Source organism: Pyxicephalus adspersus, chromosome 6 (assembly GCF_032062135.1).
Source record: "Pyxicephalus adspersus chromosome 6, UCB_Pads_2.0, whole genome shotgun sequence".
NCBI lineage: Eukaryota > Metazoa > Chordata > Amphibia > Anura > Pyxicephalidae > Pyxicephalus > Pyxicephalus adspersus.
In genome coordinates this window covers 20,844,540-20,864,168 of record NC_092863.1, presented here as the reverse complement: position 1 = coordinate 20,864,168, position 19,629 = coordinate 20,844,540, and the positions used below count along the sequence as shown (strand labels likewise).

The 19,629-nt window shown below is 39.6% G+C and overlaps 1 protein-coding gene across 1 annotated transcript in view; it reads right to left on the bottom strand.

Moving 5' to 3' along the window:
- The window catches only part of SRCIN1 (SRC kinase signaling inhibitor 1), a 262,183-nt gene that overhangs the window by 123,544 nt on the left and 119,010 nt on the right, over window positions 1-19,629 (bottom strand). Inside the window, exons 4-5 of the mRNA XM_072413697.1 lie at window positions 5,826-6,021; window positions 3,498-3,696 (exon numbers count right to left, since the gene is read on the bottom strand). Coding sequence (XP_072269798.1) covers window positions 3,498-3,696; window positions 5,826-6,021 — 395 coding nt within the window. The remainder of the gene's footprint in view (window positions 1-3,497; window positions 3,697-5,825; window positions 6,022-19,629) is intronic.

Here is a 19,629-nt window from a genome sequence, read left to right as displayed (position 1 = left end):
CCCACAGGATGTTATGGAAGTTGCCATAACAAAAATTCCTTTTGGCTCTGTTTCCAGTTGCTCCTGTCTGTGTCTCCTGTTGCAGATTCTCCTGTGTATCGTCCCCAATTTGAACCTTGACTAGTCCTAAACGCCGCCTGCCCTGACTTTAGGCTATTTTTCACTACTCCTGTGTACTGCCAGCTCCCACCTCTAGCTTGACTGACCACGTTCCTGTCTCTTGTTCTGGCACCACGCTTTTCCTGTCTGACAGCTGTCACCAGCCTCTGCATGCATGGGGGCCGCAACCTGGCAACAGCCCGCAGCATACCATCCTCACCTCTTGAGGCTCTGGAGAAGACCAGGTTGTTGCTTGGACTCGGCACCCCCTGCAGGTCTCAGCCAACTGGCATGACAAACATACTTGTGAAGTGATTTTTGATATTGATTTCAATTTTTGACATCAGATTCATATCTTTAAATCTTTTGACATCTTTTTATGTGATGATTCTATAACTAAAGGATACTGATGATTTTTTTCTTATAAAATAATGCTTTACTGCCAAGGTGCATTTCAATAGAAAACTCTTTGGGTCTGTCTGTATAGTTACCTTTTTTCTTTGTATTTAAAATTTTAGGTTTCTAGAACCACTTTTTTCCAGGAGCCCTAGCATATTAAGTATTTTCAATTTCAACTGCACATTATCCAGTACATTCAGATACATAGCCAGCTAAATGTATTTACATATCAATAGACTTTAACATTTTTAAAGAACATCATAATTTATTTCACGTTAAAAACAAAGACATATTCTGCATTTTTTGACACTTATACAAACAAAATATATCCAATCCCAATGATGCATTTTGCAGAATCTGCAAATCTTTATATTATTATAAATTATATTACATTATTTGGTATATATTTTCATAGGTCCAATTATGTCCAAGGTGCTGATTAATTTCTACATCATATACATCATTTATAATAAATCATCCTTTTTTGGGCTGTAGGTGCCTATAGACCTAATATTTGGAGATGCTGAAGTACTCCTATTGACTGGGTTGCAACAGAATAAAATAAAGTACAGGGCTGTCTGTGGATACCAGAGCTGCCCATTTGGCTCCAACTGGAGATGTGTACAGTACCATTACATCATTACTCTCTCCTTGACCCTCTCCAGTCTGGTTTTCGAGCTGCCCATTCCATTGAAACAGCCCCAACTAAAGTGGCCAATGACCTCATCAGAGCTAAGTCTCAAGGCAACATTTCCCTCCACCTTCTCCTTGATCTTTCCTCTGCTTTTGACACTGCTGATCACCCTACCTTCTAATACAAATCATGTGCTCCATTGGTATCAGTGACACTGCTCTCTCATGGTTTGCTATCTGTCTGACCGCTCCTTTCAAGTTTCTTTCAATGGTAATCTCTCCCACTCTCCTCCCTGTTGGTGTTCCCCAAGGGTCAGTCCCTGGACCAATTATTTTTCCTCTGTGCACCTCCTCTCTCGGTAGTCTCATATCCTCCTTTGGCTTACAGTACCTTCTGTCATGGTACATCATGGATGTCTGACTGATTCCTGAAACTCAACCTGGATAAAACAGAACTCATCATCCTTCCCCGCCTCAAATTCCAAATCTCCCCCTGACATATTCCTAACTGTTAACAACACTGTTATTCGTCCCTTCCCTCAGGCACGTTGTCATGGCGTTACCTTTGATTCAGCCCTCTCATTTACCCTTCATATTCATAACATTTCCAGGTCCTGTCACTTTCACCTATGCAACATCTCCAAAATCCTCCCCTACCTGTCCCCTGTACACGCTCTTATCATCTCTCGCCTGAACTACTGTAACATCCTCCTCTCTGGTATTCCACTAACCTGACTTTCTCCTCTACAGTCTATTTTGAGCGCTGGAGCAAGACTCATCCATCCTTCCCACCGCTCCTCTTCTGATGCATCTCTTTGCAGTTCCCTTCACTGGCTTCCATTTCACCTTAGAATCAAATTCATGCTCATGTGCTTTGCCCTTAAAATCCCTCCACAGATCTTGCTCTACTTACCTTTCTGTCCTGGTAAAAAAAATACTCCCCCAGCCACTCTCTTCACTCCTTCGATGACCTACAACTGACTTCCTCACTGATAACCTCATCACATGCACAGCTCCAACACTTTTCTAGAGCTGCCCCAACTTTCCTGGAATGGTCCTCGTCCTATTTGGCTTGCTCCTACTCCCTGCTCATTTAAAAGAGCACTCAAAAACCAACTTTTTCAAACTACCCATCTTCTTCTGTCTTGAAACCGTCACTACTTCCCACCACTACGTATCTCTTCTCCTATTGTGTGTTAATTCCCCCATCTCCTGGATTGTAAGCTCTTTTCGGGACAGGGGCCTCTCCTCCTATATCACTGTCTGTCATTTGCAACCCCTATTTAACGTACACCGCTGCGTAATATGTTGGCGCTATATAAATCTGGTTTATTAATAATATTATTATTATTATTATTATTAATAATAAAAATAATAATAATGGCAGTTGATGCGTGTTTCTTTCAATGATTTTAAATTGCTGAGACATAGCAATGAAATTTTGAAGCCAATGAAATTTTGAAAGCAGATTCTGCAAAACTTGCCACTGGGGGACTGGTTTGTTTAAGTGTCAGAATATGCAGAATATGTCTATTATTTTTTTTTCAAATGTGGTGTCTAATGTAGTTGGATATGAAGGTACCTTTACATGGTAGTAATGGTGGCACAGTTATGTCACAACTGCCCCATGATAATATTAAAAGCACAGCTGAATTTATATGTAAATCCCAACTATAATCTTTCCTATAAATATCACATTTTGGCACATCTTTCATTTTCCATTTCTCTGAATTGGTCATTGAGATTTTCCTTTAGATTATTTTTATATATAAAATCAAGTACTTGATCTATAGAATGTTTCTAAAATGTGTTTTTACTAAATCTAATGTCTGCTCTATAAGCATTTTTGTGTTAAAGGAAAAGGCTGCTCTTTTGAGGATAAGAATGCATCCCTGTCTCTAAACATTAGTACTTTTTTCTAGGCCATTCCAAAACTGCAAATGCTACTGTTAGCAGTAGTCAAAGCTCCGGCATCAGTAGCCTGGGACAAAACACATTAGAATGAATAATTTAACAAAAAATGCAATGGACCAACGAAGACCTACCCTGTATTTAAAATATAGCTCAGTTTAGAAGCCCCCTGTGAATCAGACAAACTTGATGTGCACAAAATACAGTCACCACTAAAGCTACCCACTTCATTATATTTCTCAATGCATTTATTGCTTGTATCTTTTTTTCTGGTTCAATGTCTGATGTAAATAAATACGGCACAACCATCTTTCATTTATCTTAACTAATGTCTGTTATTCACTCATTGTAATCTTACAGTAAGCCTTTAGGCTGATAGTGGACTCAGAACAGCCCCTATTGATCCCTTCTTGAACCACAGTCAGGCTGGTAAAGAGTCTTTCCACAATCCATACCTGACATCCTCCAATTCATAGAAGACATTGCGGGACTCATCCTTGATAAGTATGGCAGTGTTGTGAGATTTTAGCATTCCCATGGTGAGTTTTTGTTGAAACATATGCACAATAAGAGCATGCAAAGTGTCCATGCTGGTTATCTCATGTGTGATGTGCACACGTCTTGTCTCATCGCCATACTGCAGGAACAAGACACCTGAAAGAAGAAGAGTCTTATTTTTATTGCATCAAGAAAAACAAAAAACTGGAATATGATAACTTTATGATATAGTAAAAATAAGGAAAAAGTCTATTGTCCATAGAATTATTTATAGCAACCAGTCATATTCCATATTTCAAATAAAGTTTGAATTTGGTGGGCTGCATTATTCCCTTGGTTTCTTACATTTCTTAGATTCTGCAGCAGCAGCAGCATTGTTCTACATATATTTTTTGGGTGTTCCTTGTGACCTGTAAAAGATACAGTAACTACTGGATACTTGCAATATAAATATATAAACTGAGAGTTAAGACTTTGGAACCCTAATAATATATTATTCCTCAAAACATAAAGGCCTACAGGTAGTTTAACTCACAAGCATCAAAAATTGAAATATAAAGTTTGGATGGAACCTTTAAATAACAACTGGTAAAAATTTACATTTGAATATCCTAATACATATAAAACTCTACCTATGGGTTTAAGTGGAACCCCCTGCAAAAATGTGTAGTCATTTTTAATATTACAAGTCTACAAATGAATAACACTTATAAAACCCATACATAAAACAGTACAATTATGTTACAAAGGAATGTCTAATTAGAAGAATTGTAACAATAAAGAATATTGTACAGTATATTTCTAAAATTGTGTAATCAGATAAAATAGTATGCAATAGGATGTTCCTAAATCCCAGTAGGTTTACCCTTTTTTTCCTAAGTGTAACTGCACAATGTGCTCTGTTTGAGGTGCCTTGATTTCAATAAAGGACCACTGGATCATATAATAAGGGATTCATTTATTGCCAGATTGGGATTTACATATATACTCTTTACAAGGAATGGGCAGTAAAGCGGACATAAGGAAGTGGTAAGAGAAGGAAGGGATCTAAATTTATGCTTACACATTGACATTCTCTCTTCCACATCGTACAAGCTAGGTTTTTTCTTTCCTTTAATCACACCTAATTGCAAGTCCAGAGCAAATCATGTTTTCGTCAATAATTGGTCAACAATTGATGAAGCCTTGCGCAGAATGTCACAAAATATATCGCTGTCCCAGACTTGAGCTTTGATAATGGGCCTGGTTTATGAAACTCTAGAAGACTGATGAAGATAGACTATCATGGAAGAACTTGATGATCCAGCAATCCTGGCATGGATTTCCTAAAATAATTTGCTATTAGATAGTCTATCTTCACCAGCCATGGAGAGCTTTATTAAATTAGATAAAATATGAGATTATTATTCTAGATTCTTGTCCTATCAGGATGACTGCAGCAATGCACAGCTGTGGGATTAAATACCACCAGGGGGGGTCAAAGTGTCTCTGCTCTGCAAGCCTTTGATTGCTGTTATGTAATATCTTCATCTGCCAAGAAAATTATGTAGCCTGCTTTTCAAGAGGCAAAGGTTATCCTTACACCCTGGTTAAACTGATATCAATTTTTTCCAGTTCCAACAGTAAAAACTGCTTGCAAACACTTAAACACATGTGTATAAGCAGTGCTTTCAATTCAACTCTAGAGGTGGCAGGGGTGGGAAAGCAGTGTCTTAAAAACATGCGGCAAAGTTGCCATTGTCTACTGTCTGTCAAATAAAAAATTAAATACCAGACCAATTCAGTTCAATGGTAATATTTTAAATGGTTTTAAACAGCAAAACTACTTGCAAATACTGCTAGTCTGAAAATGCCCTAAGTGTTAGCCAAAGGCCACGTGAACTGGATAGATTGGATTTAGGCCACATGAGTAAACAATTTTGTTTATTCATTTCTACAAAGTGATATTTGGGGTTAGAGCGGATACAATTTGATAGGTGAACTTTGGCGATCCAGCAAACCTGAAATGGATCTGGTCCAGGATTCAAAACATTTGCTAACAAATAGCAAATTACTGAGGAAATACATTCCAGGTGTCCTGAAACACCCAGGTTCACTGATGAAAGCGTATCTTTTCCAGGATCGGAAAGCTTTATTAAATCAGGCCCATTGTATCAACAAAACATCCATATTTTTAGAAAGTGAATAATGGAACATTTGAAGGCAACCAAAATAACATATATAGTATCCACATATCTCCCAGGAAGTGATATGTATCTGCAAAGTATGCTAGCCAGCTGACAGACCTGGTGAACGCAGTTTGGTTTGACTAGTTGAACGAGACAGTGGCAGGCTTTGCCGGAAACGGTTCATCCTGTTGAACCCTAGTGGTAATTCAGCTTCTGACATGGTCTCCAGGGATTCAGCTGAAGCAAAAGACAATTTAGCAGCTTGATCTGCAAGGCCAGGTTGGGAGCTTTGGGAGTGACGTGAGCTCCTAGTCTGCAAAAAAAAAAACAAAAAAATTAAGCATTAAACAATTTAAGCTTTAATATGTTAAAATAGTTTTAAAAGTCATTTTTAACATTTTTGTATTCTGCAGCTTTTATTGAAATATTAACAATCTTTTTTTCTTCACTTTTATTTTAATGATGAAAGTTGATTTGATAAGGTATACAACAACATTAAGGAGTAAACCATAAAAATATAAAACAAAAAAAAAATCTATTTGTTATGTAAATACCCAAATCTGATCAAACGTCAAATCAAATAGACTTCAATGGTATACATATTAATACTGCACTTTATATATAACAATTACCTTGAATGCACACGGCATTTTAGGTTTAGCTTCACAAGATTGTCTTGATGCCCACCAAGGTCCATATCCGTGAAGGGCATAAAACAGCCCTTAATATTTGTTTTTATAGGACATACATCTTTTACACTACTTTTCTTCAGTTTCTCCCTCCAATGGTATAAAGTTCTCGATTTTTACTAAACTGTGTTTATGTACCCATTTATTACATTAGTAGTAATGTGGGCCCAGTGTCCCTTACCTACAGAAGGAAGATTTTTGATGCCCTGGGATCACAGGAATTGGGTTGAATAAAGTGAAACAATCATTTACCACAGAAGACCAAAGGAATAGTATATTTTCAGTTGACAGGGCTAGGGAGGAGGTAAGTATTTTGGTGAAAGCTGCAGCTAATGTTTTACCCATTGCTGCCCTATTTATCTTCCAGTGGATGCTGGATTTTCTACAGTGGCTCTCTACAGTGGCCACATGTTACAATACGGACAGCAGTTCTGTTCTCCAGTGCATTACTGTAGATACAAAGGTACAGATTTGTCATGGAAGTGTCAGGAATGATGTCAAGAGGCATTATATATAAATTATGACATAAGATTTATTCATTTTGTTTTGTGTGTTCTATTATAGGGCTTTTTAAAGAACTATTTCAGTTATTTTCTCTGATGACACCAAGCTTAATTTGCAGCTATGTAAAAAGTAGATCTAATTGTTTTTAGATATTTTGTCTTAAATCTGTGATCTGTGTACCCCACCCCCATTTTCTCTGGTATTATTGCACTCCACAGAAAACATACGTAAAATATTAATTTTGTTCATAGTATATCTTAAGCTTCTGTGTACTTTTATTCACTATGAACCTTAACACTAAAAATTATTAATTTACAGATTAAGATGTAACAGGAACAGGATTTATGCACAAAAGGCCTATGACTTTTCTGTACATCTCCTAAATTAAAAGTGTACATTGTAGGTAGGGCTTTACTGTCAAGTGGAGCTTTGACACATGTACACAACCCTGACACAGAATCTGATAGCAATAGATAGGTAATATCTCTCCCCACACTGAAAGAAATGCTACTACACCAGGATAAGTCTGACATGCTAGAACAGCTTAAAATGTTTATTAAACTCCCTGGCGGTATTCCCGAGTGTGGCTCAGGGTGAATTTTTCATACGAAAAATTGTAACCCAGAGCCAAACTCGGGGTAAAATTGCCAGGGAGTTTAAAACTCTTAGCTTGTTCCCATGTTCCAGCGACATCCTCTAGAGTTGCCTGCGGCATCCTCCAGCGTTGACCGGGAACTTCTTCCCCTGGCAATGCCGGCCCGGCATCTGCGTAACCTGGCGATACCCAGCCGGCATCTGACATCCCTGGCATGTGAACGTTGGAGATGCAAGGCCAGGGGAAGCAGATGCTGGCTGGGCAACAGCTCACGAGTGTGTGGCTGGAGGGTGGGACCGTTGGGCTGGTAAGCGGGACCAGTAGGGAAAGTTGAAATACTAAGTATTTTAAATGTACCGTTTTTACATTTAAAAATTCTTTAGTTAGAAAAAAGTATTCATACCGCCAGGGAGGTTACTCATCAGGATGTTAGGATTCAACATCTTGAGGGTAAAATTGGGAAATTCTCCCAGGCTCACAATGAGTTTGTAGATGCTCACTAAAACTAAGATCTAGGTCTAAACTTCTTTGGATCAAAGATAAAACTGCAGATTTCTCACACAATAAAGAGAAGCTAATGTTTATAGTGAGAAAACTCTTCAGCTGCCTGACCTATATAAAAATATCCAATTCTTTGCAGATCTCTCCTAGGTAACCATACAAGCCAGGAAAAAAATAAATGGAATAAAGTGGTGTAAATGGGGTTTCCCCACTAAACTAATCATTGCTAACTTTGGGAGAAACTAACCCGTGTCTTCAATGGAAGCTGGTATGAAGCTTCTAATTGACTGGAAAATTATCAATGAACATCTACCACAACGCCAAGATATATCAGCCAAGCTTTTAGAAACAGAGTGGACATGTAACATTCCTTATATGTGGCTCTTTTAAACACTAGGATTTATATGGATCTATGCCTTATTTTGCCATAGTGTTACCACTCCACCCACAGATCCTCTGTTCAGCAACCTGGATCACCTGTATCGCTTAAGCCATAAAATTTCACAATTCTTGGCATCCCCTGCCGAGAAACTGAGTCCGTGGCCATCTGAAAGGGATTCTGGAATCTGTCTTTCTATTGGGTGCTAGGCCTGTTTAAACTTCTCTGGATCCTCAGTGCATTTTCTTGCCTCTCTGCCAGCTAGTTCTCTTCCTTGATTCTTTGGAATTGACCTTAGTTTGACCTTGACTCTGCCTTGTCTGCTGCCTGTCCTGACCTTGCCTTGTCTGCAGCCTGCCCTGACCTCAGCTGGTTCAATTACCCTGCCTTGACACACTGTGTCCAACCTGATCGCCATTCCTACACTGAAGTCATCTGATCCCTGTCACCTACTGGTGGGGAGAGCCTGGGGGCCGCAACCTGGCTTGCAGCAGGTCACCTTGTGGGGGTGGGCTGGTAAATCCCATGTCACTTGCTGGAGGGGGGGGGGTCTACTGGTAACATTCTGTATAAAACACAAACTTGTTTCGGCCTAAGCTAAGCTGAATCTTTTCTCAGGGTGTTTTTACTTATTCATTTGTTTGTTTCCCCTATTATCACCTAACCTTATAGTACCAGTCTTCACTTTTTCTTACAAACATGTGCAGTGCCCAACTGTTCAAAAATCTTTCGTCATTTTTTTAGCTAAGGATTCACTGGATGGTTTTATACCCTCACTCTACTGATACCAATGGAATGCCCTTTTACATTTTGTTTATTAGCACAGCAATAACCCACTATGAAGTATCATGATCTGTAACCATGGGGATATGCATTTTGTCTATTAATGCCAGGGGGCTAAGTAGCCCCCTAAAGCGTTCCTCACTTTTAAAGAAAGGACAATCAACCAACACCAATGTACTTTTTGAGCACGAGTCACATTTTGCAAAAAGAAAGTGACAGGTTTGCAAGCCAAAACAATTCCCCCATATTTATCCATACAAAACATCAACTCTTCTACTATTGGCACAATATCATGGTTAGACCATGCTCCAACTCACTATACAGCATTCCGATTCGTCTGCACCACCAGATTGCCTTTGGAAACGCAATAACTAACTAATAACCAATAACTACCTTCTGGCTCATTCAAACTTTGCACAACAAATTGAAGAAGCTCAACTCCTATACTTTGCCACCACTGATCTAGAGGACACTAATCACTTAATGTTATGGTATACACAAGACATTCATTAGGGGGGGTTTGTATAAAATTATGCTCCTATAAGAAAAAACAGAGGTTGAAGCAGAGTGCAGGCCTCCTTACCCGTATCAAAATAAATGAGGAAAACAACAAAAAATCCTCATGCCAAAATGCCATTTTAAAAGATAGAACTCAACTAACATCTCTTTTCTTATATGAATTTGAAAATCACTTAAAAAATTAAAAGCCCAACAATGTGTCTATCATAATAAACCTGGTGCACATTTGGCAAAACGTCTTAGGGAACAACGTGCTAGATGTAGGGTTACCAAGAGATACCTAACGCTATAAAATCACTTCCCAATGGCAAAATCTCCTGGCATTGATAGCTTTCCAAATAAATACTATAAGCTTTTCACCTACAATTAGTACCATACTTAAATGAGGACTTCAGTCTAGCTATAACCTCTGGTTACTTCCCTGGAGAACCCCGCTACAAGGCCAGACAAATGGTAGTAGTTAAAGACCCATATCTCTTTTAAATACTGATGTGAAAATGTTGGCGTCCAGGCTGCAGGACATGGTCCCTACTCTAATAAGCCCTGATCAGGTAGGGTTTGTGAAGCATAGACAGGCTCCAAATGGAACTAGACGCCTGATCAATATTTCATGACGTACGGAACTCTTGAAGCGGCCTTCGCTGCTCCTTTCATTGGATGCACAGATGGCGTTTGATAGAGTCTGGCTTCATAGGCCCAAAAAAACAACAATTCTGTCTCTGTACTCCCACCCTTCTGCAAAGGTTTTTTTATCAGGAGCCATTTCATCAAAATTGCTAATCACAAATGGCAGCAATCAAGGATGCCCCGCCTCCCGTAATTTTCCTATTGCTCCTGGAACCACAAGCAGAACATATTTGTAATAATGACAATATTAAAAGCATTAAGATACATGATAAAGTGCATTAACTTAGCTTAATCACAGATTACATAATCTGTATGATCACAAGTCCTGAAACTTTCTTTAGAGCTATTCAAAAAACTCTCTGTTTTAGTGCTGTCTCCTACTATAAGGTAGGATCTCATAGGTATACCAGCATACCTTAGAGTGAGCATTACTACTTCTTTTCCTTTATAGATGGGCAACTAAATCCATTACATTTACAATACAATACAATTTGTATTTACAATACAATTATTTATTTTCTTTGGAACAACAAAAAACCCAGGTGTGCTCTAAATATTCTAACCCGCCATAAACGATTGGGTGGCATGGGGATACCAAACATATAACATTAATTTGCTGCTTCCATTCTGTCCAAAGTTTGTTACTGATTCTAGCCCTCCCCAAACAAATTATGGGTGAGGATGGGGTTGCAACTTCTCCAAGCCCCAGACATAAAACAACTACTTCCTGCTGGGTCTCCCTTTGCCACCTTCATTGTATTCTACTATACAAATCACGCTCAATGTAACTTGTCGCACTGGGTAATATACAGCATTGGAAAATCTTTTTTGCAAAAGATATTTTTTTCTTAGGTGCCCTTAAATCTTTTTACCCACTAGGAAAAGTGTATGACCTAGCTCCTGGAGAATATTTTCCTATATTTAGGTATTCAACTTTTTACTAAAACTACTCCATTGATCCAAAAAATCTAAATGGATGCATTGATAACATCTCAAGCAAACTCAACTCCAACAGAAAAGTATATCAAAATTCTATTAAGTCCTCAGCGACAATGTAGATTTCTCAGTAACCTCCTCTGTGCAAAAATGGTAAAAAGACCTTGAAAAGCAATTTTCACCTTCTTGGTCCAGGTCCATTAAGGAAGCTTATAAGACTACTAAAAGTGAAAACCATCGGGACGTCTTCCAGCAGGTTCTTAACCAATGGAACCTCACCCCCATGAAATTATGTATTTTTTTTTCCCGTTCACTCCTCAAGTTGCTGGAGGTAGGGTGGTGCTATGGGCTCACTCTTGCACCTAATTTGGTTTTGTTATTTACTGTCACACTGTTGGCGAAATAACACATTACCAGACTGTGGAAGGATACTCATGTTTCCAACTACAATGATAAATTACCTTTGCTGCACACATGAGAAATTACTAGCACTAATGAATACATTGTAGGATTCTCTTTCCTATATAAATAGGATACTTGATTACAGCATCCGTTATGCACTGTTGTCGGGATCCCCACAGGCAGGTAGCACCGGATCACTCAAGGCACAGTGTCTAAGTGACACCAAGTCTTCACCAGGGCACCCTGCAAGAGGTGATGGGCCAGTAGCCTGGAGGCCAGGAAGTGCTGCATGCTAACTGAGGCAGAGACGGAGAGGGAGTGCTGCACTTGGCAGCTTGATGAGGCAAACACGCACAGGACACTGCGGGATGGTTTAGTGGGGAGCGCTGCTGGAACCGACAGGTATTGTGACAACTGTACAATGATGTATCAGAAATTACTAGTACTAATGAATACTTGATATGATCCTTTTCTAACTAAATGGCATACTTCGCTACCGCACTTGTTATGCATTGTACAAAAAATATTCCACATGTTGTACCTAAACTTTGTTCTTGTAATAGGATTAGATTGATTCATTATGTTAGACTGGTAATATCAAATTGTCCCTCCTCTAAAACCTAGTATATTGAAATTTGACACATTTATATAGCAAGTCATAAAGCCACCCTTGATATAAAATAGCACTATTTAAAAAGTGGTGAAGAACCCATCTACAAGAACCGCTAGGGTAATCATTTGCACACACAAAAAGATTGGTGACAAAAAAATACAATAATAGAAAATGCTGGAATACTCTGAAGAAAAGAACCTAACATCACATCTTCTCCCGTCCCTTAATCACTTAATAACATCACTTAATAAATTGGGTTAGGAAAGGGCCAAGTGAATTTCTGGGACAACTACTAGTTAAAAATGATAACTAGATGAACAGCAAAGTGGTGACAGCATAATCAATCCAGTAAACATTTATTGGTTTGTGTGCCTTGTTCTCTCTTCACTTTGATTAAGGAACCACTGCATGCTCCTAAGCAAATCAGGCCTGGCTCAGTAGTAACGTATCTAAATCTGGGCATTTTATGCAGAAAACTTTCAGTGTTGCAGGTCGTTGGCATAATAAACTATGGCTCACTACGGGCTCAGAATCTTGAAAATTAACAGGATAAAGCATCAACACAAGAGATGGCGGAGTTGGGGGTCGAAGGTGATTAAAAAATTTAATTTGAAGAGGAATAAGGACCAGTAGAATTGCCAGGGATTTAGGCGATGGGCATACTGAAGATACTGGTAGTTTTCATGTTCTTTGAAGATGGTAATCCTATGAAGTGATTCCACAAGAGATATTGCTACTCTTCAAAAAAATTTGATAGCAAGCAGCTCTCCCTCTACAATGGAATAGTTGTTCTAGTCAGGAAAGGACAAAGAAGTATGCTTAGTCCCACTGGTGGTCTGGAAAAGAATGGCTCTGACTCCAACCAACAAAGCATTGACAGTAGAAAATGGTTTGGTGATGTCTGAATTTGTCAGGGGTAAGTTGTGTGGGAGGTTTTTAGAGCATTGGAAAGGTAATGTTTAGGAATGGCAAACTTTCAGGTGAAAGCATTTATGGAAATCTAAAAGATAAAGTTAGTTTTATGCATTGTCAAAAGTAATTGGTCAACCCGAGAAAACAGTGTGTAGCTTTGAGACAGATGGGCAGAAGCCAGATTGATAGGACGCAAATGTCTCTGGGGTTCATTGCATAGTTTTTTGTTTTTTTCCCAGAGAAACGCAATACATAGTCAGTGTGGCTTTGGTGTGTGTTCAAATCTTGTGAAAAATGTATTAAATCATCTAGATCGCTGGTATCAATCCTGCGGCTCAGGGGTTTCATGTGGCCAATTTATACATGCTGTATGGCCCTCAAAGTGCCTGCAATCTGTGTGTTTTTTAAAGTAAAAAATATTTTTGTGTAAAAAAAAAGAAATGCTAACAAAATATTTTTTAACAAACATTTTTTTGCTGTGTTGTGCTGTGTGCCTGTAAAAGCAGTGATCTCAAACAGTCGCACATGTCCTAAGTCTCGAATTTATCCTATAACATCCTAGGTCTCTGACCATTTCCATTAGTGTATCTACTGTCTTTAGAAAAATATACACAGACCTCTCTCTCCCTCTCACTGCTTTCTGTAGCACTACAGTTATCTTTTTTTTACGTAACCCTTAGGTGGTCCTAGGAGTTATGTTTAAGGTCCCCTATAAAAAAGAAAAGTTAACCACTATTGATCTAGATCAACTTCTTGAACACCTTGTCTACAAAAGACTCACCGATTACCTGAGCACCAACTCTCTCCTTGAACCCCTCCACTCTGGTTTTTGAGCTGCCCATTTCACTGAAACAGCCCTTACTAAAGTGGCCAATGACCTCATCAGAACTAAGTCTCAAGGCAACTTTTCCCTGCTCCTTCTACTTGATCTTTCCTCTGCTTTTGACACTGTTGATTTGTTGTTTGACACCCTACCTTCTAATACAAATCATGCACTCCATTGGTATCAGTGACAGTGCTCTCTCTTGGTTTGCTTCCTATCTGTCTGACCGCTCCTTTCAAGTTTCTTTCAGTGGTAACTCCTCACCCACTCACCTCCCTGTTGGTGTTCCCCAAGGGTCAGTCCTTGGACCGGTTGTAAGCTCTTCGGAGCAGGGTCCTGTCCTCCTGTATCACTGTCTGTTTTAGTCTGTCATTTGCAACCCCTATTTAATGTACAGCGCTGCGTAATATGTTGGCTCTATATAAATCCTTTTTAATAATAATATTAATAATATTCTAGATATACACATAGGAAATCTTGAAAGACATCAAGTGCTAAAAGACTGGACGTTCATAGTGTTCACTTTTTGTCTCCCTCTTTAACCTGGAATAAATTGTAGGCCTTTCCAGTGTTGTCTAGTTGGTAGAATCATATATGGAGTTGGTCATAAAGCTCAGACATAAGGAGCAGGTGGAGGTGATTCTTGATAGTGATAGCACTGAGACCATGGTAATCTATATAGAGTTGGAGAATTCAGTCTATCTTTCCATTAAAGAAAAATCCTTTAAAAAATTTCCTAAATAAAGGATTTAGGGACACACTTTGCTGGATGGATATAGTTTTATGACAATATTAATTTATACATGGACTCCTTTAAGTATGAATACACATTCTACCTAAATTAAACTGTGGGAAGGAAATGCTCCTGAATTATAGTATATACCCGAGTATAAGCTGACTTTTTAAGCACCCAAAATGTGCTTAAAAAGACAGCCTCGGCCCATACTCCAGTCAGGTGCATGGGTGCCTCCAGAAAAGCTTTCCCTGCCAGCCGATTCCTGCTCCTGCCCCCGCCAACCCCCGCTGACACAAAAATTATTAGAGGTCAGCAAACTCGGCAAACCAGCGGTAACCCTGAATTTGACTAGGGGTAGAAAAAAGATGCTTGAATTGGTAACCGCGAGTCACACTGGGGGGAGGTAAACCTATGGAAAACAATGGTAAATAAAGCACTTACCTGATCCACCGGCATCCTCCATCGTCTTTCGCGTTTTCTTCCTTCTGAGCAGGCCGGCCGGCGTTCTCTGCACCTGATGAGTCACCAGGAGTTCCTGGTGATGTCATTGTGTGGGGACGTTATGTTCGGGGCAGGAAATTCAAATCCATTTATATTGTATTAAATATCAATGAATTTATATGTGTAAAAGCAGTACATTGTTTTTAATGAACATTTATTTTACAGTATAATATAATAGAGTATAATATTTATTTTAAAAAAAATAAAAGAAGTAAAAATAAAAAAATATATATTTTTTTAATTTATTATTTTTATGTGATTTTGTGTTTCAAACTTTATTATACTCTTATACTATTGTATTATACTGTGAAATAAATTTTCATGAAAAACAATGTACCGCTTTTAGACATATAAAACCAGACGGAAATGAACCGCTCAGGAGGTTAATGGTCGATCTAGCCTAGTCCCGGCTGGCAGGGGTCATCAACCCACAGTTCTTGAGCCTCCTTGTTGTGGCTCCCTTCCCTATTTACTGCGGCCGGCGTTAACACTTCCGCCGGCGTAAGGGGGCACTCCCTCTTCTCCGTATGCATTGCGGAAGGAGAGGGATTTCCCTTCAGGGGTGTTCCTGGTGGGGGGGGGAGAGCCAGCAGCGCGGGACTTGAGAGTGTCCCTCGCTGATAGGAGTCCCGTGTTCCTGGGTGCTAACATGTGGGATATGGGACTAGATGCAAAAGCAGTAACAGAGAGCCAGGAAAAAAGAAGAAAAGTAAGTTTAAAAGAAAGTTATATCAACTAATGATGCAAAATTTATCAGATGAATAATATATGAATAGTAACTAATCATATATTAATGATTAGTTACTAATCATATATATATCATCTGATAAATTATTATTACTACACAGTATTTATAAAGCACCATCATATTACAAAGTCGATAGTCATGGCACTAACTGTCCCTCAAAGGGGCTCTAATGTCCCTACCAGAGTCATATGCCATTAATGTGGTCCAAGGTATATTTTTTGGGGGAAGCCAATTAACTTAACTTAAAAAAATAAAGAAGTGAACCTTACTTGTAGAAGTGAAACTTGCCAGTAGCTGCAGCATTTCCCACCCTCGGCTCAAGTCAATCAATTTTCCTGTTTTCCAAGGTAAAAATAAGTACCTCGGGCTTATACTCGAGTATATATGGTACATAAATTTTGCTAATGTCAAATTCCAATCTCAAAAAGTTGTGTAGCATCATACTTTCATGATTTTGATATTTTATATAAATGTAGGTTATATAAATTGGTTTAATTAGGGCAGCCTGGGGCACATGTCTTTTTTTCACAGACACCCCAAGGTGCAAAAATAGCTTTGCTTTCAACAACTGCAACAGATCTCAAACAGCTCAAACAGCCATGGTACTTTGCAAAGAAATAGTCTCTGTGTAACCTGTGGGATAATCAAGGGTCACCAATATATACTGCTGCCCTTGAGCAGATTTTGCCAGGGGATCCAATAGCTCTATGGCTATATGTCTGAATGGTAACTCATTGACGGGCAAGGGTACCAAGGGGCTTGAGCAGTCAAGTGGCAGGTAGAACAGGATTCACACTAAGTTCACACCTCTAACTTCAGACCTGTCCATTAAAAATAAATCCACAACTCTTGCCTCTGTTGTCTCAGTCTCCAAGTGATGCCCCATCCCCCAGAGCATTGTGTGCCCTTGGTAGGGCTGGGGAACCAACAATTGTTTGATGACTTCCTTCCAAACCTTGGTTACCCAATAAATAGGCTCATTGTTAGGTGCAAAGTGAGGCTATTTTTCATCAACCCCAGGTTCCTGTCCTATTGATGCATCCTTGCATCAATTAGAATAGGGTCCTTTGCCTGTGCTTTGCCAAAGGCCTAGTTGTAGCGGCTGGGAAGGGTCATTCTTGAGGGAATGACCTGTAGAGAGGAGCTTAATATCCTGACAGGAATCTTAATTCTTACCTTTAACACATAACACTGTAAGGCTCAGGTCAGCACCAGTACTCAGGAGTCCCCCAATCTAATGCCACTGTCTTCACCTTTAGCAAGCTCCCGCTCAGCCTCGGGAGACTGGTTGTATCTCCCAGCACAAGGTTGCTCCAGGACCTAATGCGCAAAAGATGGAGTATGGGGAGTGCACAGATTAAGCAGTACAAGGACTACAAGGCAAATCCAGAGTACAAAGCTAAAGTCATACATGGGCAATACATAAGGTACAGAGGGGGTAGGCACAAGCAGAGTTTGGGTCACAGGCCGGTCCAGGCTGCGTATAATCAATGGGTCAGGAACAAGCAATGGTCTGCAACAGTAAATAACATAAGAAACTTTCCAGTACAGATTAGCCCAGCTAAACACTACAACAGACACAGATCACTAGGAGCAGAGAGGATACAAATCCCCAGCAGCCAATGGCAACACCAGAGCACTAATCGGCTCCTGAAATGCCCTTCAGCTGTGCACAGTCTTAGAAAATGTGCTGGGGATGCTGAGAAAGTACATTTCAGGCTGCACGACTAAAAATTTTTTCCTTGCTGCTGCAAGTGACACCACTGGACAAAATAAATAGGTAGCACACAGCACAGGATTGCTGGTCCCATAGGCATCTGCTAACACACACATCATTTGTACAGTAATCTTGAACATCACTATCACTATTTGGCATATCAATTACACAAAAGAAATTGATTTATTTCAACACATTTCACAGAGCTCGTCTGCTTCTTCAGGACAGTGTAATGTTTATTATCAAGAGGTTAAAGTCTAGAAATATATACACCTGAACGTATAAATAGGTATGTATGAACCAGAGGTTGGACTAAAACATCACCCTTCAAGTCCAAGTCGAGTCCCAAGTCACTGACACTAGAGTCCCAAGTCAAGTATCAAGTAACCAAGAATTCTTTGAGTCGAGTCCCAAGTCAAGTCACTTAATTTATCACCATTTGTCCCCATATAGAAACAGCTCTGATACTGTTTTTGAGAACAAAATCACATTATAAGTCTACAGCTTTCTCCTCTGACAGCTAAAGGGGAATGGTGGAAGACAGTGAGGCTTCTGTAACATCACCATTCTCCCCGCGCCCTTCAGCTGTCAGAGGAGAAAGCCGTGGGTTTAGAATGCAAGAAAGGAGGAAGGCGGTGTTACAGAAGACTCACTGCCTTTCTCCCCACCTTTCTTGCATTCTATGTTTTCTCCTCTGACAGCTGAAGGGGGCAGGGAGGAAGGCAGTGTTACTGAGGCCTCACTAGTTTTTGTGATGCGGCTTTTTTTATATATTGTGTGAAATTCGTTATAAATAGCCTTAACATATTACAACATTTAATGACAGTTTTCTTTTTTTAAGGTAAAGACTGCACTAACTGCAATTGATTTCATTTGTGATCATGCCTTGAAATTGCCTTACTGATCCCGGTTCTGTTACATGTGGTTCATTCCCTATGAAAGAACGACGTCGCAAAATTACCAGAGAACTTAAAAAGATATACAAATATATTTTGGCTGTTTACTTGGTTACCAGGATAAATCTTGGGCTCCACATGTCATCTGTACCAGTTGTTCCAACGGACTGTGTAAAGCAGCAATGCCATTTGCAATACTGATGGTGAGGAGAGAACCAAGAGACCATCTAATGGATTGCTATTTTTGCCGCATCAACAAAAGTGGATTCTCAGGTAAAACTAAGCACAAAATTGTATATCCCAGCCTCGATTCTGCAATTAGGCCTGTTCCCCATGATGATTCATTGCCAGTTCTGGTACCGCCACATAATGGACTTGCTTCTGTAGAAGCTGATGAGGAATGCGCTGGAGTTGCAGCCAGTTACAACCCCAAATCATCTGATCCTGACTACTTGGCGGATGCAGATTCACCCATTACACAAGCCGAGCTAAATGATCTCATTCGTGATCTAAATCTCTCCAAAGACAAAGCTGAATCTCTTGTTTCAAAGCTTCAACAGAAGCACTTGCTTGCAAAAGGTGTAACAGTAACCCACTATGACACTGAAGTTACTACTTGAAGCAATCCATTAAAAACACACCAGTGGAACATCTATGGAGATCTAAAGGTAATTGGCTTGCTGTTGGAAATCGAAGGAGGACTCACAAAATATTGCCGTTTCATATGCCTGTGGGATAGCCGATCTACGGAAGACCATTATATCAAGTGTGATCGGCTACCAAGAGATACCTATAAGCCCAGAACAACCAGTGTCAAGTTTCTGCCTCTGGTTCATCCGCATAAAAATATTTCTGCCAACTCTCCATATCAAGTTAGGCTTAATGAAGAAGCTTGTTGTAAGGCCCGGATCAATACCGGTATTCCCCAGACACCAATCCCCCCCAACACAGGTAAGCACAGCAGACGCTATAACAGGCACCTCTGACCGGGAGCAGAGAGGCTATAAAGCCTAAGCAGCCAATGACAGTCTGGGATTAAC